This window comes from Anopheles moucheti, chromosome 3, assembly GCF_943734755.1.
Source record: "Anopheles moucheti chromosome 3, idAnoMoucSN_F20_07, whole genome shotgun sequence".
Classification (NCBI taxonomy): Eukaryota; Metazoa; Arthropoda; class Insecta; order Diptera; family Culicidae; genus Anopheles; species Anopheles moucheti.
Genome location: NC_069141.1, coordinates 77,879,196 through 77,903,087, shown reverse-complemented (window position 1 = coordinate 77,903,087; position 23,892 = coordinate 77,879,196). Strand labels below are relative to the sequence as shown.

At 43.3% G+C, this 23,892-nt stretch overlaps 2 protein-coding genes across 3 annotated transcripts in view; both read left to right on the top strand.

Moving 5' to 3' along the window:
• The first annotated feature begins 1,489 nt into the window (after positions 1-1,489).
• LOC128304053 (uncharacterized) lies at positions 1,490-3,213 on the top strand. Its single transcript, XM_053041177.1, has one exon. The coding sequence runs from the start codon at positions 1,628-1,630 to the stop codon at positions 2,738-2,740; it is 1,113 nt and encodes a 370-aa protein (XP_052897137.1). The 5' UTR covers positions 1,490-1,627; the 3' UTR covers positions 2,741-3,213.
• Positions 3,214-10,400: 7,187 nt separating this feature from the next.
• Positions 10,401-23,892, top strand: part of LOC128306011 (uncharacterized) — a 96,104-nt gene continuing 82,612 nt past the window's right edge. For both annotated transcript variants that reach the window (XM_053043679.1, XM_053043678.1), the window contains exon 1: positions 10,401-11,015. The gene's annotated coding sequence lies outside the window, so the exon portion shown is untranslated. The remainder of the gene's footprint in view (positions 11,016-23,892) is intronic.

Below are 23,892 nucleotides of genomic sequence, written 5' to 3'. Positions count from 1 at the left end.
AAACATTGCTCAGAATTTGGTCCTCAAACTGATGCTCGCTGTTTCTGCTCGTTAAATCGTTCTTCTAAACAGAAACCCGGGCAACCGTTCCCGGTTGGTTGAACTCGCTCCCGTCTTCGGCTGCAGGGACTGCAAAGTTCAAGGTTGGTAGCGAAATTCGTTACCCAATCCTTCGAAGCTCCCCTCCACGTAATAAAGCGGTGCCGCTCTTCTTTCATCACACACGCGACAAGTGTTTTCACACCCAGCGCCGGACCATATCGGGAATGTTCAATCGGGTGAATCGAATTTTATTATTTATGTTTTATGATCGATTGTTACGAATTGATAGAGCTGCGGTTCACGTATCCCATTTGTGCACCGAGCTTGGCCGGTCTTCGTTTTTGGCACACCCCGACCACAGGCTAGAAAATTAAAACAAAACAATCCCTCAAACAGATACACGATCTGGGAACTCATCGCAATCATAATCATAAAACTCGCAGGCAAAAAGAGTTGTAAAACTGTGAACAATCGACCTGCAAGCTCAGCGCTACCAATGTTGATCAGCCCGACAGGAGGGTTTGGCATCGATCGATCGAACTGATGTGAAATGTGAAAATTCCACAAGCTCATAAAATTCGATAGTAGCTAATGAAACAAATGGTTGTATCTCATATACAAATCACAGGTTTTGTTTTTCGTGCGTTGTGGGGCAACACGTTGTTTTGTTTCGGTTCTGAAAGCATAAAATTCGAGCGTGTTATTTGATTGGTGGTCGACAACTTGGAAGCGAACACTGAAAGCAAATCTTTCTTTTTGGCAACGATTTCAACAAATTCAAACATTTAACTTTTCTAAAACAATGTTAAACAGCTCTATATTTACCGTTTTCTTCCGGAATTGTCGCTGTAATGTTCAGCGTTCCCTTGGCATATGTTTGCTTCGAAAATAGTATGTGAGACGCTTCCAGCTAGTTCACGTTCCTCACATGCATATCCTTCGTAATTTTGAGTACACTATACTGGTATTGAAAATCCCCCAAAGCATTATTAAACGGCAAAACTATCACGTGATTCTGATTTTATTGCGCAAACTGGTATCAAAACCGGAAAATGCGGATCGTTCTACCTTGTTTACTATGAACATTTCCGCCCAATTCACGCAGAACTTTGACGTTTCGCAATTTGACATTAGCCGTACAATTTGGAACATATCTTCACCGCTATTCAACGTGTTTATTAATTAAGTAAATTATATTAACAGTAAAATGTGATATGTGATTAAATAGCTTTCTAAAAAATATTTGTTTTCATCGTCACAAAGTGTATTTGTAAGCGAAAGTATGATTAAACTGTGAAATATTTATTTGTCGGCAGTGTCGGATAAATGGACCAGTCGAACAAAATGGAGACTTCGTGCATAGCTATGGTACAGGCTCATTTCCTAGAACTGCTTTTGCTGCTATTCCATCAAAATCGTAAACAAAGTCAACGCTGCTAGAACGCACTCAGTTCTGCCCGTCACTAACAGTAGGAACACGTGTTTTATTGCAAATATTCGTGTTTGCAACAACGAAGAAGCTTAAAACGTTGTGATAATCGACGGTGCTTTGGTATAAACTGTAACAAAAAGCAACGAAACAGCGATGGAATCTTGCTATCAGGAATCTGACAACGAACCAGGACACGAATACTTCAGTTTCAGGCAATTCAAGAAACGTCTATTCAACGAGTACGAATGGCGCAATCAGGCACCGAGCGATTCGTCTTATATGAGCGATGCTAATGAAACATCGCGTGAAAGCGTTTGCAGCTATCGTGGAGAGGTGAAAAAGCCACAAAACTTCACGAAAATATCGCACGGAATACAACGCAAAAGCCTACAAATGCAGCGCAACGCACGTCGCGTCCGGCAGTTCCGCAAGTGGTTGATGCCGAAAACGGCTTTGGCAACACTACAAGAACTGATGGCCCCTTCACAGACGGAGGTGACCATTTACCCATCCTGCCAAGGGATAAAAGCTGAAGTGATGGTAAACAACGTAACGTATGAGGCCATCGATAGCGATAAGAACTCGGCGAAGGACAAAGCTTCGGAGCAGGCATTGCGCGATCTGGTATTCTCCAATGGCGACATCCCACCGGAGGATCTACCGAAGGAATATTTGGCACCGTTTGCTATGCATAAGCTTTTGACCGAATGGAAATCGGCAGGATTCAAGGCAAGTGGAGCAAAAATGTCGACGGTGAAGCCATCATTTCCGGAAGAATCGACTGAGCCACAGACGACCGGAAAGAGAGTGCAGATTGCAGAGGTATTGCTCCCGAATGTACCGGACTATATTGAGCAATGGACAGGTAGATTGCCGTTTGTAAAGCCATCACTCCGTGGGGAAGTACCGACATCGGCCGAGCAGTGGGCAAGTGGAGTGGCAATGCCGCTTGAAGCTCCACCACCCCCGGTAATATCGGCATCGGGTAATCAAAATGGGATGCCGAAGGTAATCAGAACAGTACTGCCACCCTGCTCATCAACGTACCATCCTGGCGTATTGTTTGCCTATATGCGGCCGCAAGTTTCGTACCAAGAATATAGATTAAGTCGCGAACATGGCAAGCAAGAGTTTATAGCAGCGATACTGACGGACGATTGTTGTTTCTACGGTAGCGGCAATTCGAAGAAGCGAGCCCGAAAGGCAGCTGCTACAAAAGCGTGCCAGGAACTGTTTGGGGTAAAATTTGATGAGAGTATGCTGTGAACGGTTACAGCGGGGAAAATCTAACGACGACTTTTTACGGTTCATACTTTTAAGCGTTATCAGTTGAAAGCATTACGAATGCTATTTTTCATTTGTTTTTTTTTCTAACGATCTATTGGCTAAAAGTAACAATTGGTTGTTTTAAGGGTCATTCATTAATCATTCGTATACCCATAACGATTATTTGAAGGGACAAGATAGTTCGGTAATATTCCACAGTATACTTAGTACGCTCTTGCAGAACAATCTCAACAATAGCAAGCTAATAATGAAATATCAATTTCAACGACTCTTGCAGTTAATAATGGAAGTTACACAAAAACCATGTAGTGCTTTATAATGCAAAAAGCAACTTCATTCTTTAATTGAATTCATGTTATTAACTTCAAGTAAGACAAATCAAAAACCCAACTTAAGACATTGAATAACCCCACACTAATTGAAACATTATTTGAATATGTCTAGTTTTGAAATACGATTCAAGCTTTTATATTAACGTTTTTTTTTATAAAATGCTTTTGTTACTGTATTTTTTTTTTTATTTCGAAATGTTTCTTGTTCCAAATGTCATGTGAATAAAGCAGCATTTGGTTAAGCACCAAAAAAATCAGTTGTACTAAATTGTTTTTAATTTTTCATTTAGTAGCATAATAATAGTGATAGTAATACATGAGTATATCACTCCTTTGCCGAGGGTCTTTTTGTTTAGGGTTCATATCAACTAGTGATACTTTCGCTTTGTATATAGATGGTACCTTTTCGTTTCAGAGCAACTTGTTGAACGGTTCTATTTGTGCATCCTCTAGTATCTTCTGCACTTTCCATACAGTACATAGTACGATTGGAACGTTTATGTCTGATGATGTTTCTTCTTTTGCACTCCTCCGAAAAATAAGCGTTATTCCTTGTGGGGTTGTGGCATCGGTAGGATGTAGATTGTAGATAGCTAGCTTCGGATTACGGCTCTTGCATTACTTTTTCCCTGTCCCGCCATTCCACGGAGAGGTCGTTTTGGGGAGAAAAATAGTCTTAAATGTTTTCACAATTTTCCGACGTTCATCGTTCAACTGTCAGGGAATTATCGATCTTGCTCTAAGCTCGCTAAGCGTCCACCATCTGATAACGGTCATATAGTCGTACATCATCTATGCGGGGCAACATTTTTAAAGATCGATTGATCTGAGCTTTGGTTCGGTTACGCTTCAAAGCGTACAGCGGGAACAGCCGCAGCGCAATGCCAAGAGGCCAATTGCCGATAAACCGCGAATGCCCGTTACGCTTGTTTCGCCAGGCACGCTGGTGCGATTTTCGATTGTTCCAAACAATGCGGCAGTTAAGATTGCATCTTAAAGTGCAACCTCGTACCAGTTACAAGCGCATGGGCAGTACGGCGGTGCCATGGCAGGTCGCGGTACGATAAATAAAGCCGATAATTATTCGCGATCCGATAGTGTGCTGCTGCTCCCGGTTCGTTTGATGGTGTAGCGTTACATGCTGGAATGGAAAATGGGGTTGGGCACTCCACTCTCAGCAACAGACTCACCAATGGTCAAATCCGCCACCGAAGGAAAACGTGCCTCCTGTGAGACCCTTTCGATCGCTTATTAGCGAACCAACGAAAACCCTTCCCGTTATGCAAACTTTCCTCCCATTACACCCACCTCCACGGTGTCCGCATGGCCATCTTAACCGTTCCGGTGGCGTGCTCCAGTCGTTTCCCCGTCGCAAACCGGATGCATTTGCTGCAGTACGGCGCAACCGAATGTAAGTGATCGGGATATTCACGCAAGATAAATTCGAAGCTTCAACTCTCAAAAAGACGAAAAAAAATCAGGACCATACCAAATAATGATCAACAAAAAGGAAAAAAAGCAAACAAAAATTCAACAAGAAAGTGAACTGGATAGTGCCGCAGATAACAGCAGCTTCCACCCGTGAACCACCGACCATAACTCATTATGATTTATTGACGGTGATGTATCCGGCACTCGGATTTTTTGATGGTAAGATAAAGCATTTGACGGCGTGAGGTTATGACCCTGATATGTTTCCCCTTTTTATCCCTTCCTTTCGCCAGGAATCCAAACAAACCGGAAGGACTAGCGGGCATATGCAGCCATGGAGGAAATTGGAGCCGACCTTAACGGGGTAAGAAGTCGCAACCGAAAGATGGCGCAAATTTAACCGTTTCTCTTAACAAGAGCATACGATTGATGGTCTAAAGGAGCTTGTTATTAAATTCAATTAAATCACAGCTGCACGGAACAAGTACCGTTTTGTAGGTTGATACCGTACGGCAGATCGGGAAAAAAAGTCTCAAATTGTACTCGGGAAATGACCGTTTGTATGATGTTTTGCTCTCGTTTTGTAGTAAATGTAAAAGCGCTTGATGCAAATGAATATGGCTTCTGAATTAATAAATTAATAGAAAGCACAATAGGATGTAAATTGTGGTACATAAAGGCGTTAGAATATGAGTTCTCTGCTTCTGATCGAAAAGGTATTATTAAGTAATAATATTTGCCTCATGTTTCAAACTTCAATTTAAACGTACATTCGCTCGTGTCCCTTGCGACTAAACATGCTGCTGGAATTAACTCAATAAAATATCTTTTTCCATACGCTCGTAGATAATGTAATTACGGACTTTCTATTTCGAACTCCGCACCGTGTTCGTCCGCCCACACCGATCCGTCCTTTTGCATCAATGCTCGGTAACGTGACTACGTTTCCATTCAATCGAAAGCGAGCCCTTCTTTTACGCCCCTTTTTCTCAAAGGGGCCACCGAGGGCTACCGATATGGAAGATGGTTTCAATTTTGCTCGATTAAATTGGGCCAAATGATTCAATTCACATTGAACTGTCTGGGGAGAGAATAAAGGAAAGTCCGTTGAACAGCTGAAACCGAACGACGGTTGGTGTAGCGCACCGCATAAACAGGTGCACAAGTCCCTTCGTGGCCAGGACAAGAAAGTAACATGCGGCAACCGTGCGCCTTTAATTGAATTTATGTGTTAGAAAATGCTTGCCATTTCCAGTGTGTTCCAAGAGAAGCGAACCACCGCCGGCATTGAAGGTCATCATGACGCACACGGTTCGGTTAATGCTGCGTTATGCTTACGGGAAATTCCTGCATTCGTTCCGCCACTGGCCGCCACTGGGTGACGATTGATTTGTTCAAGTCGCGAAACATACAGGCGCGCACTGGAGTGGCACTTGGACGCCACCTACGTAACACGTATCCTGCCGATAGTTTATGCAAATAGTTTACGCTAATGATACACACCGACAATCGGGTTTGCCTGAGCGCGAATTAAGCACACACCAAGGTGCACGCGGGAAGTGCAATAAATAAAACAAATCATCGACCGAGTTGGCGCAAGCCGAGTCACGGTAATTGTGCAATTAGGCGTCTTATTCTAAGGCTCCGGGTGGGTGAGCGGAGCAAATATTTATTTCAATTGAAACCATCAATTGAAACACGGTGACCGTTTGTTTTGATGGAGAGGGTTTGTCTGGGTAGTTTTATTGTGTACCGATTTGCAAGGAAGTGGATTTTGCCCTACGTAAGGGCTTTAGGGTTGCCTTGAAAACTTCATTTAATTGCTCATCAATCGGGAGGGCGCACGTATGATTTCTACAGGTCCATTGTGTTCTAATGAGCATTTATTGTGTCGTTTCAGTTTGTGACACCTCAGGCCGACATATGTGATGTTTATCTGTCTGATGATCTCTTGGTTTGATTATTAAGGTTCATATATTAGAACATATTAATTGAATTAATTGAAGAATTACTACTGTTATACAAAATTTGTGACATATATTCTCTCATCTGGAGAAATCCTCCAATATTAAACGGAAGTGCTTCAGTGATCATTTCACCGTAAAGCATAGCAGAATCTAAATGTGAAGATCGACTGCAAAGTGATCTCTTCGTTCTCCCTAAACGTTTAAACAATTGACCAAACAGTAAAGAACAGATTTTGTTTTGTGCAAATGTGTCGATCGAGATCAATCGCACCTAACTAATAGGCAGTATCCCAAAATAGATAACATTTTACCAAACATCGCCGACTCTCCTAATGGAATCCTAATCCCAAACACACTCCCTAATGCCCATCAATAATCTCGACTAGACAGTTGTTCGTCAAGGGCACGAAAAACTTGAACCAAAACTCTAACAATTATGTTTTGTCTGATGGGGCGTTGATGCATTTGTCTTGTAGGTTTTTTAAACGTAAGATTGAACCTTACTTTGTTCCATTGTCTTTATTCCTTTTTTTCTTCGTCTTTCAAAATTAATCTAAAAAGACAAACCATCCACAAAAACCGAAACGTTTGCTTGATTGCATCATGTTTGCATCGTTTGGGCAATATGGTTAATCATGAAATTTAATTTAAGGCTAATACGTACTTTTTTCTCTTTCAAATTGCATAAGCTTGCAAATTTGCTTGTTGACCTTCGATCGAAACTCGGTATTGCACAGTGCAACAATATGTTACAACACGAAAATAAATCAATCCGCTAATCGCCAATCAGTTCTATAAACAAGCTTAATTCACTTAAGATTCTGATGCATTTGACTGCTTCTGCGAACAGCAAAATCTTTGGCACAACAGCTGTACCGTACCAATTGCAGAGTAAGGAAATGGAAAGCAAAATTCAGCAAACAAAGTAAACACTGCAAAGAAAAAGGTTCCATTCATCGCCCATAGCAACTGGACGGTTCACCTTAATTAGAACCGTTCGAACTGAACCGCGCAGCATATTTGCATACGTAAGCAGCGTTTTGCGTTAAAATAGATAAGTTATTTGTTTATGTTTCGCATGTGGGGAACGCACAATCCACGGACAGCCCTTTTGTGGATCGGGCGGATGATCATCGGATAGATCTAGCCGTCCAAACTAGTGCGTGTAAGCTAGGAAATCTCGCACTGTTTGTGTGTTTAGTAACTCCGTCCGTGCGGTTGAATAAACAAACGCAACTAACGGAAAATACGCGCTGGTGGGGGTGGGGGTGCACTGTATTGATATTGGCGCGCAATAATTAAAGGGCCAGGGCAAATATTCACATTTCCTTAGGGTGTGTTTTTGGCAAAGTATGTGTCTATTTGTTGGAAATGCGATCGGCAGTGGTTACATTCTTGCAAACTGCAACCAAGAAACTCTAGGCAAACCGTGGTTCTATTTTCGGCGACCAAGTTACTAGAGGGAGGGAGGTGGACCCGGTGGTATGGAAACGGAAGCGTTTGGAGTTTATTTTACCAAGTCCCCGAATGCATAATGTCGCTAATGAAGTGCGACTGGGCGTAAGCGCGTAAAGGTTCCCGCACAGTTCCGTTCAGTGCAGATCCTCCGATGGCGTCATCGGAAAAGGGACCGACTTGTCGGGTGGGCCGAGTCGAGTTTTATGGCTGCAGCAATTTTACGATGATTAATAACGATACGCGAGCGCAACGTTGAAGGTTTTTCGGACAAATTTCCAACACGACCCGCTCCCTGCTCCCGGATCAGTTACAAATGATGTGCAGTTAAGGTAGCGTTTAATTTTAATGGCCTGTTTAGACAAGTGATCCTTTTGATATGGGCGAGGTGAAAACTGGGGCGTACTTTAATGCGTTAAAGCGAAGGTAAATCAGGACACGGTGGCTGGAAATTAAAATGATTTTAAATCATGTTAACGAACACCTTCTCAACCCTTCCGAAAAGCATCGAAAATGGAGTGAAGTCCTAATTTTCGATGACATCAAATAGTGACGAAAGGGACAAGTTTGTTTTTGTGCGCGATCAAACATCTTGCACTCTGCCCATTGGGTGTGTAAAGGAACAATTTTATAAATGTGATTCAATTAATAATCGCATAGAAAATGCCTTTTATGTGACCACCCTCCATCGTCCACACGTGGTGCTGACAGTCTCGGGGCTAGTTCGTTTGGAGAAGCAATAATTTATGGCCCTATGGGCGTTCCGAGATGATGTGCTATGTGCTCTTGGCCTGCTAACGAAACATGTGCACGGGATGTCTTATGTTTCCCGTATCAAGGGCACGCATACCACACGGCTGTTCGGGTGGGAAAATCGTGCCGATATTGGAAATTTTTCACGAAGTTAAATCAGTTTTCCTTCTGTTGGAAACAAAAATTCACAAGAAAAAGTACATGCACAATCGAATGTACATAAACTACATTCAAGGCACGATCTAGCGAGGCGCAAGAATTGCAATTGTTATTATAATTTTTTGTTTCTTCATTCTTCTGTGTTATTCCAGGGTTTCCCGCAAGTCACTTTTCGATACCCATAAAAGACCGACTCTCACCGACCTGATTGTCGTCGGTAGTTTTTCGATCTTCGTATCACATTATTGCGGATGATGACTCAACCGTACCGGGAACCATTCGTTTTCGTTCTGGTGTGGGTGCGTTTCGAGCATTGGCAGTTCGCTTTTCGCTTACCCATCCGTGAGCCAGACAATCGGAAGCATCGCGGATGAAGAAAGCACACTATAAATAGACGGATGACCCAACGGTGCAGTTCGCCGGTTAAATGGTGGTTGATGCGAACCTCCCGTCCCACGACCGACCGCGATCGCACGATTTGGGGTAGGTTCTTTCGCGGAAGGTCACGGCACGGCAGAACAGAAACCGGAACAACAACGGAAGTGTACTGCACAGCGTGAGATGGCGCTAGCATCTGCATTTGAATCGTCTCTTTGGGATGTGGTTGGGGATTGGGAGCCGGACGCACGAACGAGTGAATCAAAACAGAGAGCTTTCACTCTTCTCTGCCCTCGCATGGATTTCTCTCGTGCTCTGTGTGCGTTCCGTTTGGCGAGAAGATCGGATGAATTTTCACGAATCCGACCGAATCGAAGTGTTTTTCATGACTGCAACAATACAAACAATTGTATCCCCCAGAAGGGTTGATTCTGGGAGATTTCCACAACTCCGGGCGAAATGAACTTCTTGTGCGGAGGTTTTTTTTTGAAAAGTTAACGCATACTATAGTCAAAGGTGAATAAAAATTGAACGATGTATAAAAGGTGAAGTAAAGAAGCAGCAATAACAAAAAAAAATTGCCTTTTCAATGATAAAATGCACTACAATATTTAAGCACTCCTGTTAAAGCTAACAACTTTGTTGAAAAAAAAAGTTTATGATTAAAATTCCACCATCAAAACAGAAGTTTTCTCGCATATCTTTTAGATAAGTGAATTATTTTCCCCCAAAAAAATTAATAAGATTTACGAAAAATACTCCACTGTGCGGTAACCCTGCACTCTGGTATCGAGCATATTGTCGTGCGACATCACTGTTCATGCAACATCGGGAAAATCTGTCCGATTGCTCATGAACCGGCAATTTTTCTCTCACTCTCTCGCTCTCTTTTTCCCGCATGTACATGAACGTACGTACACGCATGCATGTCCGTTACGCATTGCTAACGCCGAAATGAACACCGGCAAGCGAGCGAGACGGCTCGAACCGGCATGAGCGAAAGGGCGAAATGAACACGCAACACGCGAAACCGAGAGACACACACACAAACCCTGGTTGATGCTGGTCTCGCCGCGGTTCGTCATCGTGGTGCGGTGCCCTATAACGTGCACTAGCCAGATAAAGCGAATCAGTTGCTTTCTGCCGTTCGATAATTTCGCAGCTCACGCTCCGAACCGCGAACTCCCAAAACAACAGTGTGCGACCAACCAGAGAGAGAGACCAAAAGGTGTTTGAAGATCGATACAGCGGTGCATCCGGATCTGTGATCCGTTTCCGTTTTGCCGGTAGATTCCGTGCTCGCATCCGAGACGCCGAATGAATCGGTGAAGTCGATCCGGTGAATTTTTGCGTGTCCTGCTGCGTGTGTATGAGAGAAAGTGCCACCGTGTGGGTGGGTGGGTGAGTGTGTGGTTGTGCTTTTGTTTTTTTCTGTGGGTTCGGGTTGGAGATTTTCCACCCGTTCCACCGTTTAGTGGCGAAATTTGGCGCGCTCCCGAAGAAAAACGGGTGCTCCAAAACAAAAAAAAGGGGGTGATTAGAGAGTCAACGACGAGTCAGGCGGGAAAATTAAGGAAAGGAGAGCGCATCTTGTTCGAAGTGTTTTCCCCCCCTGGGTGGATGCGTGCTGTGCGTGCGTGTGATTGTGTTCCACTTAGTATCCTAATCGGATTACAGTCGCATCAAACCAGAACCGATCTACCGAAATAACTGGCTCCGATTGTCGTTTGTGCTAGAACAGACAACACAGCGCAAGCATTTGCAGCCAAGAAAGCAAAGGTAAAGTGTGCATGTTTTTTCACATTTTTGTCTATAAGTAAATTAATTGTTTTAAAAATGAGTAGAAGTGAGAAAAGATCTTCGTGATAGTGAAGTAGGCTGTGACGGATATAGACGGATTGGCACAAGCACTACGCCCCTTCGAGTGTGTGAAAAGTAACGTTTAAGTAATTTCACTCCACCGAGTGTGTGGTGTGTTTGTGTTTTGTGAGCAAGTGCCGCATAAATTATGCTGCTTTACGCATTGAATTGAATTTACTGTTCAATCACGAGGTACCAGGTACCATCCGAAACGGCAACATTCAAGTTCACGGTCATGGTTCATCTTTCGAACGTGTTGGTGTTCATCCCGCGATATACTTAAATCGGGCGGTCGTCTAGACTCGGTCTAGATCTTTCTGCTTGTGGCCAGGTGTGTGATTGGGCTTTCGCTGCTTGCTTTAAATTAGCATGCTGTATTATCCCTCTGTCGGTACTACGCCTGTCGATCGCAGCAGTTGACTCATCGATAGTCGTCGTCCCGCTGGATCAGTGTTTTTGTATCTTATGAATCGCTCTGCCCAGTGCTTCAATTTCACTCAATCACTCAATCGGGATGGTTAAGCCTGTTTTTTGCTGTGCTTTGTTTTGGTGGTAGTTGTTTTACAACCCAAAAAGGTCAATCCCTTAAGGGAATTGAAAAATCACGAAGCATAGCAAACGTGCCTGTTCCGGTCTGTCGGCATGCAAATGCGGAATGTGTCTGTCTGTGCTCGGTGTACTCTCACAGGTCCCCGTAGGGCGAAAGGAATTCTTGCACGGTGACACATCATTTCGTTTCGTTAGTGTATCTGTGCGATAGAATGCGGAACGGAGGCCCAAAATAATGGTGAAATGTTGCGAAATCAGAATGTTTTCACAATTTAAGATGAACGAAATGCTTTTTGCAATACTCTGGTGAATGTTGTGCTGTGAGACAGGCATTTGTTTGTACTGATTTTGAGTTTTTTGTTGTAAATATTAAGTAAATATTTAGTTATTTTACACAATCGTCTAGTCATTCTCTCCTTTCATTGATGGTTGTGTTGTTTGAAGAAAATTGTTTTATTTTCAAGAAATGTGAAGAAAGTTGGGTTATTAAATTACTTTACACGTTTAAGAAGCTAAATTAAGTTGCTAAAATGCAAGGATTGGAGGAAAATTCTAAATTCGGCGTTATTATTGCTTGAATAAAATGAATATTTTTCTCTCAGTTTCTAATTACTTTCCTGTCATAGTATGGTAGAAGAAATCTTAAATTTTACAAGAGTTTATTTTTTGCAAATGGTAATAAAAAGTTTTAAGAGAAATAACATGAGGTTTTCGTACACAAAACTGGACTTGACAGCGTACAGTGAGGAGCAATTTTCTAAAATAAATATACAAAAGACGAATGTGTTCAATTTAAATATAAAAACTGTATTTAACTGTCAGATAACCACATTTCAGAATTTGAAGCTTCGCTGAGGTTTTCAGATCAACAACGTTGTGTTCGATGAACTTTAGGAAAAGTTTTGCAATGAAGTAGACTCAAACAACTTTCAATAAAACAAACTAACATTCGGATCGGTTTTCTACCAATCAAAACAGAAGCACGCAACAATCGTTACACGTAAATAAATTGCACTACATTTATATAACCACCGATAGCGATTAGTTTTATCGTGAAACTTCCCGGAAACCGGAAAACCCTTCAATCGAACCTACACGCCACAATTTCTTACGCACACATTCGGAATCAATCAAACCGTACGTTTTTTTTTGTTCGCCCGGGAAACGGACTCCAACGGACCCATCATCAAAAATACATAAAGCATGGTTGTCCGTGCTGTGTACCCAGTTACCGTGTTCTCTAAGGGGCCTGTGAGTGGTTGGTAACGGAAGCGGCGATGAAAACATCATTTAGTCGTTACATCTTCCCACTAGCGCCACACTAAATAAGGAAGAACATCCGGACAAGAAGCATGCCATTCCATCACATCAAACCACAAAACACACACACAAGCAATGGGATTCCGTCCAAAATCAATCCACCCTTGGGACTCGGCGCTTTGTTTTGTCACCTTTTTTTTTCTTGTTCGTCCACTAACCACGTGTGTGTCGCTAGCGGAACGATCATCATAAAAGATATAAAAATAAAGTGTCATCGAAAACGCTTGGACAGTTCGGCTGATCGTTCTATTACATCGATAACCTCCTCACCACGGAAGAAGGAACACAAAAATGGGCGCCAATATCCTTTTTCTCATCAAATCCGTCGCCGTCCACGGCAACGATTCCGCTCCGGCAGAATGTGGGAAAATCTGAACGAGTTTTGTTGGATTTCGTCCACTTCCTGGGTGGAGGAGGGAGCGACGCGTAAGGGGTTCTGTTTACGGTGCGTTGTCCTGTTTCAGCATCCCGCCGTGAAAATTCCATTGCTGGGTGGTGGGATTGGGGGCCGAGTTTTCCCCTCAGCGAATGGAAGCGAAAGAAAGAAATTGTGCTTGACCACAGTTTTATGTGTGCTCATTCACCAGTTTAGGTTCTCCTCGGTTGCTAGCGCTTATGCTTTTGACGGGAGCACGAGTGTGTGTTCGGTAGGGAAAAAGCCCTGCCTCTTCCTTCTCAGTGAGTTTTGTTCTATTTGTCATACCCTCTTTTACATTTTATTTCACTCGAAATTATGCACCATTGCGAAAACTAGCAACCGGGGGAACCACACGGTCAAGTTATGCTGCTGCTGCTGCTGATAATGGTCGGGTACGGTGACACCTGCTTCACCGTGTTTGCTACCAACAGCATCCCACTCGCATCCAACAGCCCGTGCAACAAAAAGGCCACCCCCGAAAGTGCCATATTCACCGCCAACGACACTTATCGCAGTTCAGTTGAAGTCACGATGCGTAAAAGAAGTACCAAAAGAGAGACAAAGAGAGTGAAGAGGGGAAGTGAAAAAAAAAACGGAAGGTTCCACAATCTAGATAAGCAAGTTTGCCAGCTAAAGTGTCACCTCTCGCGACGGGAACACCCACAACCCACCCACAAGGAGGGACGGGGGATGATAAAACGTAAAGGGAAGGGACCGGATGAGACTGATTTCCTGTTAAAATGACGTACAAAAAAAAAGTCAGACACACACACACATACAGGGCCTGGTGGTGGCACCGTTGCCATGGTGCAGAACGCGTTTAAAGGTCCGAGTTTGCGGGGCTTTTTTATCTGCGACTCTATCGCCAAACATACCGCAGCATCCCGGGGCTCGTGGGGCCCGTGGCGTGTCGAAAAAGTAGCCGGTAAAGGTGCGAAGCAGAAAAGGGCACACCGAGCACTGATATCGTACCGCTAACCGTGAGGGACGGAGGGAGCAGCCTACCGGTCCGTTGTTTTTGCGCTTGGTTCCTTTTTTTTCGGTGCGTCGATTTAAGAACCGCACCGTGGTGTGCTTCACAATGTCGCAGAACCGCAACCGCTTTGCGAGGGAAAACGTTAGGTAAGGTGCTGGATATATTCTTAAACGGTTGCAGTTTTTGTCCGCCCCTTCCGTTCCCCGAAGGGACGGGGTGAAAGTTCTAATTTAATGTCGAAAGGTGAGTGTGACCTTTTTAAACCTTCATGGGAGATTTGCATGCAGAAAAAATTGAACTCTGCGTTAAAAAAAAGGTGAGCTCTGGAGTTACTTGAGGTGTATATAAAATTACACTCTTTAGCATTGCACTTGTAGTGTGTTTAAAACGACTCTGTAAATACCTTGATTAGTGGAGTAAGCAATCTTGCATTACTGATGAAACACTTCTGACTAAGTGTTACGGCTCTGAAGTCCGGATAAATGGGGTAGGTTTTCTTACGTTTTATTTTCCACTACCCGATGTGCTGGTAAATGCGTGATCACCCGTACTCGCGATGTCCGTAATTGGCTAATGACAGCTGTCAAACTGACACACTCTAATTCTTTCGCTGTCATAACACTAAGAAGTACTCCAATGGTGGGTAAAAATTGGCACAGAATCACGACTGAACTGACCCGACCTCAACGTGAAATGCAGAGAGTATACAAACATCGGTTATATTTAACTCACAGAAATCCTGTTGAGGTAGGACAGCATCGACAAGGGTCGCTGAGCTATTCTATATTAATTTGAATGGTGACTCCCCCACCAAATGTAAAGAATCGTCATCACTAAAGAGGATGATAAAAAAAAGTGTTCACGAGTATTGGATGGAAATTCTGATATTCTTCCAAGAATTAGTATTGTATCTTTTACATCTGAGCTACTGAGCTATCTCATATGCACATGATATCTGGTTTTAAAGACCTCTTTTTACGCTAGATATTTAGCTCTTGCTGCTAGAGCTTTTTTGTTGAAAGGGAGTATTGAATTGCTAACTTCTGAAGGATATGATTACCCTTATAAGGATATGATATCTTTCTCCATGAAATATATGGTTGATGGATGGCGGATAGTGGACTTTATTCTCTGTAGCTGATATATTTGTAGTATTAGGTACCACAGAGCTAGTGTTGTATGCCTTACTCATTATTTATTTACTTGTGAAACACAACTAGAGGCTTTTGTGATTTTAAATGAGCTTTAAATCTCGTTTTAATCATGTCTTCTATACTATGATTCTGAGCAATTGAGAGTCAGAGTTGAGAGTTTGAATCAGAATGCGGTCAGATTGTCTCAACTTCAAAATAGTTAAATCATGAAGAATTCATTCCTATTAAGCAGTTCTTTTAACTAAGAGATATAGTACAGTATTCTTACTTGTCCAAGACATCTTCAAGACATCTTCAAATACCTACATTAATAGCAATAAATTCTCTTATCTACATATAGTAATTCCTTCTTGTAACCTATCTCCAGACACGATTTTAACACCGGTTACCGCTGTTATTCACTCACTTGCGTTACAAATATTGTTCTGTCCCCAAAAAACTTTACGCTCCCCGTTGCAGTCATCCGCACCATCCACATCCGCAATCGAAATGTGCGTAAGATGGAAAACATCGGCAAGACAAACGTGCTGATAAAAGACCCTCGGAAGCGTTTACAGCACTGTCGCCAGAAGGCACTAGGTACACGTACCTTCACACGTACACACACACACACATACGTACAAGTGTTAGCACCCATAAGGGAGAAAAAAAAAGCTGGCGGCCGAAAAAATTTGATTACGCTAAATGTAAATATTGATCTTCACTCCACGCCCCGATGTACCTCCAGCACTCCGATCGTGACGGTCGTGACGTAGCAGCGTTCCCTGTTCTATCCTTCGCGTACGGTGGAAATTTAGGGCCCCGAATGTTTTGCAACCTTATCCCGGCGCGTTTTGACGACCTTCCCGGTTGCGAAGAATGGATTTTATGTCCATGTTGACTCTTTCATTGCCCGCGAACAGCACCTTCCGCCTTCTTCCATACCGCGTCTGGGTGTGTGACGCAATTGTTTTCCTTTCGGGCAGTCTTTCTACCGGAGACGGTAACGCAAACACACTACTGCCGGTGCTAGGTACGGTTTCCTCGAGTGCGGGACAAGAAATTAGCACCATCCATTAGAGAACGACACGTGTTCCGGTGGTGATGGTCACCGTGGGCTAACCGGTGTAATGGTGTGTCTTATTTATATCACACAACTCCCGGCAAACTTGGAGCTGTTGGAGCAATATCGAAATCGATTCGTTCTGGCCCTGGTTTGACGAAATCCATCCGTCAATACAATCGGCCCACTGATGGAACGGATTCGGGGTGTGTTGAGGAATTCTTAAATTATTCCCACATTTATTACACTTTGCCAATGGTTTTGTGACGCATTTGGAGAAGCTTCCAACATGAGCATCTTTTTATGAAATGGTACAGTGGAAAAATTATGCACATTTTAAATGTGGATTGCTTGAGCACAGCAAGGAATTAAATTAAACTGCTTTTGTGATGGTAAACGATACACACCCTTAAGCGTCTCGGTATCGCCATAAAGGGTTGGGCGTCTTTAATCACGGCACTATAAGCGATGTTTTATTGCCCAAAAATCCATTCTGTGCCGTGTTCACATTCTTGGAAAACAGAAACTCATCCAGTTCCAGTGGTTCCCGCGCTACACCGGATAGCGACAGTTAAGAGTTGTAATCCTTCAACATTTATAATAATCTGCAACTCCTTCCTCTACTTCACCAAACTCACAAGGACACGCGAAGCCCCCGTAAAATGTTTACAACTTTTCAGCGGAAGAAATTTTCCAGCACTCGTCGAAAGAAAAAAAAAACCATCAGCATCTTCCTGAGACGCGAAATCGATGGCGAACTTCTAAGAAATTGGCTACTTCCCTTTGGTGGTCCGCTCCACCGCTTAACATCCGACAGTCCCGCGATGCCTTTCGGTCAGACGAAAGAGTTCTTAACTTAACGACGCTTAATTCCAAATTGCTGTCTGGGCGTGAAGCTCAATAGCTCAATATTTTGCTCCGTTTTACGAACGGGCCTCTCTTCTTGCTGTACGAAATAAAACTGCCTCAAATATTGTAGCCCACGACGGGGCCGCCGAGAGGCACATCGCTGGCGGGACTTATGATGGATGCTTTTTTTTTGTTTTGTTTTGTTCTGCCCCCTTGGTGTTGGCTCCAAAACTCCTACACTGTCCTTCAACGCGATCGCATAAAGAACGCGCTGCTTGTTGACGACCTCTCTCGCTCTGTCTTCAGTCTGTACAGATGCGCCTGTTACGTTACGTTCCAGTGTGGAGCTTTAGAAGAAATCCAACCACCATTAGTGCCTCGAGATGATCAATGACTTCATCAGCTCCCATCAGCTGACAGCAACGGTTAAGGAAAGGCTTGCCATAAAACACCGCTAGCAGTCGGCCGTTTTGCATATCAATGATCTTCTTTGAGATCGATAGTAACGTAGGAAGCGGCTACTTACACAACCTACAGCTTTCCCGTACCGATGGGAGGATTTACAGATATGTACTTCCAACCAACCAGGACTCGTGCGCTAAGTAATGCTGCTGAAACAGAGCACAACAAATGAAACATTCACATACAATGTTTCTGGTGGGAAATTTTTTAAGAAAGTTCCTTCAATTGCGTACTCCAGAGCCTCAACAGTTAGAAATGAAAATAAATATTTTCTTTGCCGAAAAAATTCGCTGAAAATCAGCTCCAAATAACAAAGTGAAACTTCCTGCCCATTTTTCCTACCGGGCGGCGCAGAGGATGCTACGAAGCGAAACATATTTACTTTCCCTCGAGCGACTCACTCCCGGTGCCGAGTTGAGAGCGAATCGAACCTCAACATTTCGTGCCCAAACACACAGCACACCGCTTTGCATGCTTATTAAAAACTTTTTATACTTGACAGGAGCAACAAACAAATAAAATGGAACACATACCTTGAAGGATACGAACCGCTGGACTCGATTGTAAGGATTGTCATGGAATTGGGTAGCGGTCTTTCTTTTTACCCAATCATCCCCAATGGAACCAATCTGCAAAAGTTCAACGTTTGACTCGAAGCCGAAAAGGTTAATAGAAAATGGAATTCCATGTAGACAGCATCAGCATCAGCATCATCATCATCGGTATATACCACTCCCCCCGAAGCGACACGGGTGAAACACATTCTGCTGGTGGTGGAATTAGCCAACTTTGACAGATGGAAACGAAACAGGCAAAATGCGTCCCGGAGAATGGCAAATGTTTGCTTCCTCCCAAATCCCAAATCGATGGTTGCGAAAAACCATGATATATTGGGTACAACCGGTACGTTTTAGACTACCGAAAAAGGCGTCCGTCCGTTTCGGGGCTCCATTACTGAGGCCCACCCTTCTGGTTGGCCCCACTCCAGACCAAGCAGCGGTGGCGGTGTGCGTGCCCTTTTCGTAGCGCAGGTGCGAATTGGCATCGGTATTGCAAATGCAAATGGGAAACTGTTTAGCAGGTGTTAGAATAGAAGCACAACAAATAGGCTGAAATGAGCTGTTTCTTACGGTTGGTCTTTCGGTCGGACAGATAACGTCATTCGGGGCTGGGGGAGGAGATGGCAAGTACTTAAGCGAGAAGGCAGGAGGATCGTTCGGGGGAGGTGTTTTAAGGCGCGAAAAAAAAGTAAGAAAACAAGCATCCAACATGGATGTGGACAAGATGTATATATTGGTGGTGCGGGAGTGCGTAACTTATTTACTTACAACACTAGAAAACTGACACATGTTCGCTATTTCTAGCTCATCACGACTAGAAGGTCTCTGCTGTGAGCGTTGATGAATAATCATAATGGTTACAATCAATTATAACTCTAAATTACAATAAAGGACACAACACTCATAAATAAGCAGCAACAGTATTTGGAATTCTAAATTAAAGTACCTCCACCTCACACACGAAAGACTTCATCTATGTGATCGTAATATGGGCGGACATTGCTCTGATAGTAGTAGTGGATGTCTTACGCATCTCTCGGATATATCGAAGGTTTTGACCACCCACGCACCCCACATATGTTTCTTATCAGTTGTGTTGGAATGTGTTTATATAAATAGATTAGATAACTATTCTCTACTCTTGAGGAATAATGAATATGGCCGCTCAATTGGCTTTACAGCAACACATTTATTTCGGGGGTGGTATAATCTTTTGATATTGAGCGATATGTCCGTGCTCTCAACACATTCTCTCTCTCTCTCTCTCTTCTTGACGTAACGACCTACTAGATCATGATGGCTGTCATCTTTCTGGCATGCTGGACTTATTTTACTAGACGTAGTCGGATATAGTCAAGTCCTAGCGGCGGAGAGTTGGTCCAAATGGGATTTTGATCCGGTCCGTTCGTGTAAAGTCCGACGCCGCTACTATCATGCCACCGGGCAGCCCTACTATCAACACATTAGTATTCGCATTAGTATGGTTATTTACACTGAATATGTTTTACTACAATATTACGGAGCTACGGATATTCTGATATATTAAGCTCTGTAGTGGTAAGAATTCATAGAGTCCACATGAAGTTCGAACTCATGTCATTTTGTGATGCGCAGAGAGTGAATCTTCTAATCTCAATGAAGTGCACGTCACATATTTATCAGAATTCTGAATTGATGCATCGCTCAGTGATCTCGGGAAGAGCTCAATAATCATTCAAAAATTAATGCTTTTAAGTTGGTGTAAAATTAGATAAAAACAAAAGTGTAATTAGAAAATGAGGTTTTACTTCATTTTGCTGTTTTGTCAACAAATCATCTATAGTTGATAGAAACTAGAATTGTCCCGGATGACATATAAATTTCGTAGAATACATATCATAAAATAATGCTTAATTACATTTTCCTAGGAAAAATAAATAAAACAATGGCATATTACCTTTTTAATCACTCATAATGACAGCGGAAGCAATAGCAACAGAGAGAGAGGTGCTAAAGCCTAAACGCTTAATTATGGTGAATTTTCTTATCAAAACTGTTGGCTCTCTGCTGTAAGCTTCACACATAGCGCACATTCAACATTCATCTGTCCATCAAGCGCTTCCAAGCGCGTGTTGTCATCCACCCACATTATGAAATCGATTCCCGTATGTTCCAATATCATACCACCACCCCCTTCAGTGGGCCACCCTTACCGATAGCCGATGTTTATCAGCCGTAAATTACTGACAATTATTATACCATACATATGCATGCGTGTGATCGGTGTTCTTTGGGGGAAAGGGGTTGTTTTCACAGTGACACAGTTACACCACCCTGTTGTGTTCGAGACAGAGAGAGAGAGAGAGGGTGCGTGAGTTCTACTTCACAACACCTTCACCAGTATCAACGTGGCGTCTGTAGCGTGATGTCATCTAGCAAAACTATCTAGCTGCCCGTTTTCTGTGGCCACCTTAGCGAATACGTGCGAGAAAATAAAATACTCTTCACTAGGCAGAATGTGAAACATGTGTGTCCAGAAGGCACACACAATTTCCAGCGACATTCGTCCACTGTGTTCACCTTCGGAAGGTGTTGGAAATGGTTGTAAAATGTAAAGCTCCACATCGCTACGAAACACGCTCGATCTTACACCGATCTCCAGGAAAGGCTGTTAGTTGGACTGACAGCACAGTTTGACATGTTGAGCTAATTATTCAAGACGGAATTTATTAAACCAATTAACATAACGCGCTACCGCGCTGCGCTCTCGCTTTTCGAATGAATGGTTTGTTTTCGGCACCGTTTTTTCAAGTGTTTCCACCCTAATAGCATCCCCGTATCCCACCCCCACCGGAAAAGGGCCACTTTTAATAACAACATCATCATTCGTACCTCCCGTAACGGACACATTCGCTCATCTTTTGTTTCGGCCCCCAGAAGAATCTGGGTGTCTTCCAGGTGGCTTTTTTGGGTGGTCGCGCAGATTTTTGTTGTCTGCTTGCGCGTGCGTGTGTGTGTGTCGCTAGTTCGTCTGGATAGAAAGACGCTCCGACACCCGTTCGCTTTGGCGCACGTTGCCGGCCAAGCGTATCAATCAAAATCTAACGAAAATTGATTGATACCATGCAGTGTGTGCCCGGGCGGACTCAGATTCGCCGACGGGTTCTACCTTTTTGTTCCATCAATCTCGCATCTCTGCTACTGGAGGAATTGGAGGGAAAGCAGCAGGGCCATCGGTGGGGTGGCATTATTTTTAGACCATCCCAATCACAGGTTCGTTGGCTTTTTTTCGGGGGTAAGGTACGATGGTCATTATTTATGTGCCAAAATAGAACCACACAAGGCAGGAAAAGGCACATAACCCTTACCCGCAACCGGATCGTTCTGTTACAGCTGGAGAGTGTCTTTTTAGCTGCCGTTTGATCCGCTTTTTTATATTGGATTGCTCGAGGGCGCTCGATGGCTGAAGCTTTTACGCTGCTGCAGACGGTGTCAGACGCCGGAGGAAACGCGATATGGTGGTGAACGAACCCCACCGTTTGGACGGCAGCTTTCTGATTGCTATCGGGGGTAGTAGAAGCTGGGAAGGCTCACGGTGTCACACGCTGCTTCCGTGCCATCGTATTTCGATCGGAACGCTGGATCGGAGAGCGCTCGTTTAGTGGGGTGTGATATAAATGGGTCCAATGGTGCCGTGTGTGAGCAGCAGGACTGTTGCGTACGCATTGCGAAGCGTTGCTATGGCTACCAATCAATCTTCTTCTGCAGCACCGGTGAAACAATGTACGAACACGATAGTACAATCGTAAAAAAAGGAATGTAAATAAATTATAACTTAATTTGCGTACATTAGAAAAAACGAAGATGTTTAACGGTGCGTGGAAAAAAACATCGTCTCTGTTCATTCATGGGAGGTAACAAAGAACCCTTAATAAATATTCTAAACATAATATGACCATTTCTCAATTAGTAAGTGTATTTGGATTTTTTTACCTCAAGGTTTTCCAAGTCTTCAAGTATTATTTATTCTCTAACTCGCTTTTCACTCAGCCAAAGCTTAATATATCTTTAAACGATATTAGTTGACTACATCTCAGGGTGTCATTGCATCTCAGAGTGTCAGCTAGAGTTAAATCTACAGGGTTTTCAATATTGAAATAATATTTTCATTACCGTAATTAGATCGTTCCAGAACAGGAGATCTTAGCATATCTGTCAAGGTCTGTTTGCAAATTGCACTAAATGAACATTGTAATGAGCTTCCGAAGAGGAGGATTCATTCCCAAGCTTCATCGCAACAAAGTCTTCTAGAAGCGCACTTCCCTTAAATTTTAGTTGGTCCTTTAATTGTGCTTCAGATTAAGTTCTCCAAAATATTATACATCTATCTTTACGACGCAGAAATATAAATAATTTACTGTTGATAAACTATAACACATCGCATCTCAAATTGTGCTACTAGTGGGTCAATTTAATATTTGCTATTAAGTTTAAATATGCTGTTCCATAAATAATTTCAATGTGAGAAATAATTTCACTTAGCAAAACACGATCGGTCGATGAGGCTAAAGTTAGCGAGAGAACAAATTTTAAATTGATATTTTAATTATGCTTGTCTCAACAATGGCAAAGCCCTCTCGCCCCGCTTAACTCCACTTCCAAACTCATTCATAAAGCTGAACAGCGTACTGTTCTGCTGACACTTGGCACAAGTAGTATTATTTTCACGTCACTCTCCCGATCTGCCTTCATCCACAAATTGTTAAAATTTAATTTTAAAATCATTCCTCAAACCTCACTAATTGTTCCCGGTAGTGGCAGTAGCTTAGGAATGTTGATACTACTACCACTCAAAAACACGGACCTGGCCATATCCCGGTTCTCGGTGCTGGGAACATCGCACGGTACCGCTTCGCTTCGCTCCGTGGAAGAATGTTCAGCTGACAAAATTTGGTACACCAACTTACGAACTTGTGTCGGGGCTGTTCGGCACGGTCATCTTCACGTACCCGGAAACTTTACGCCCCGCGGAGGCAGCAGTCGGAAGCAGAGAAGGAAGTGATTTTTGCTGCTACCAACGTTCCGAAGGGAATTTTCACAATCTTGCAACTTTCTCAAAATTGTTTAACTTTACAAGCCCATCGAAGGAATGCGCAAAACCGTCCTCCGACCGTTTTGCCGGAAAAAGGCATTGGTAGAAGCAAAATGCCTGGTCATACATACGGTGTGTGGACCATCCGGTAAAACACCGACCATCATGTTTCGGGAAGGACGAAACCCCGTACCACCGCAGAATGAATGGAGTTTTAAAGGGCGTGTGACACCAGCGCCATCCTGCGGGAAAAAAAGGAAACCAGAGCGGAAACGGTTTAAGGAAAGAGAACGGAAAAGCACGAACGAAAGTTACACTCGTCGAGCTGGGCAAATAATCTCGGCCAACCCTAACACACACGGAATGTGTCCTTGCCCGTTCGTGCCCTTTCTTGC

Coding starts and splice junctions, on each gene's coding strand:
- LOC128304053 (XM_053041177.1), top strand. CDS start 1,628: ATGGAATCTTGCTATCAGGAATCTGACAACGAACCAGGACACGAATAC.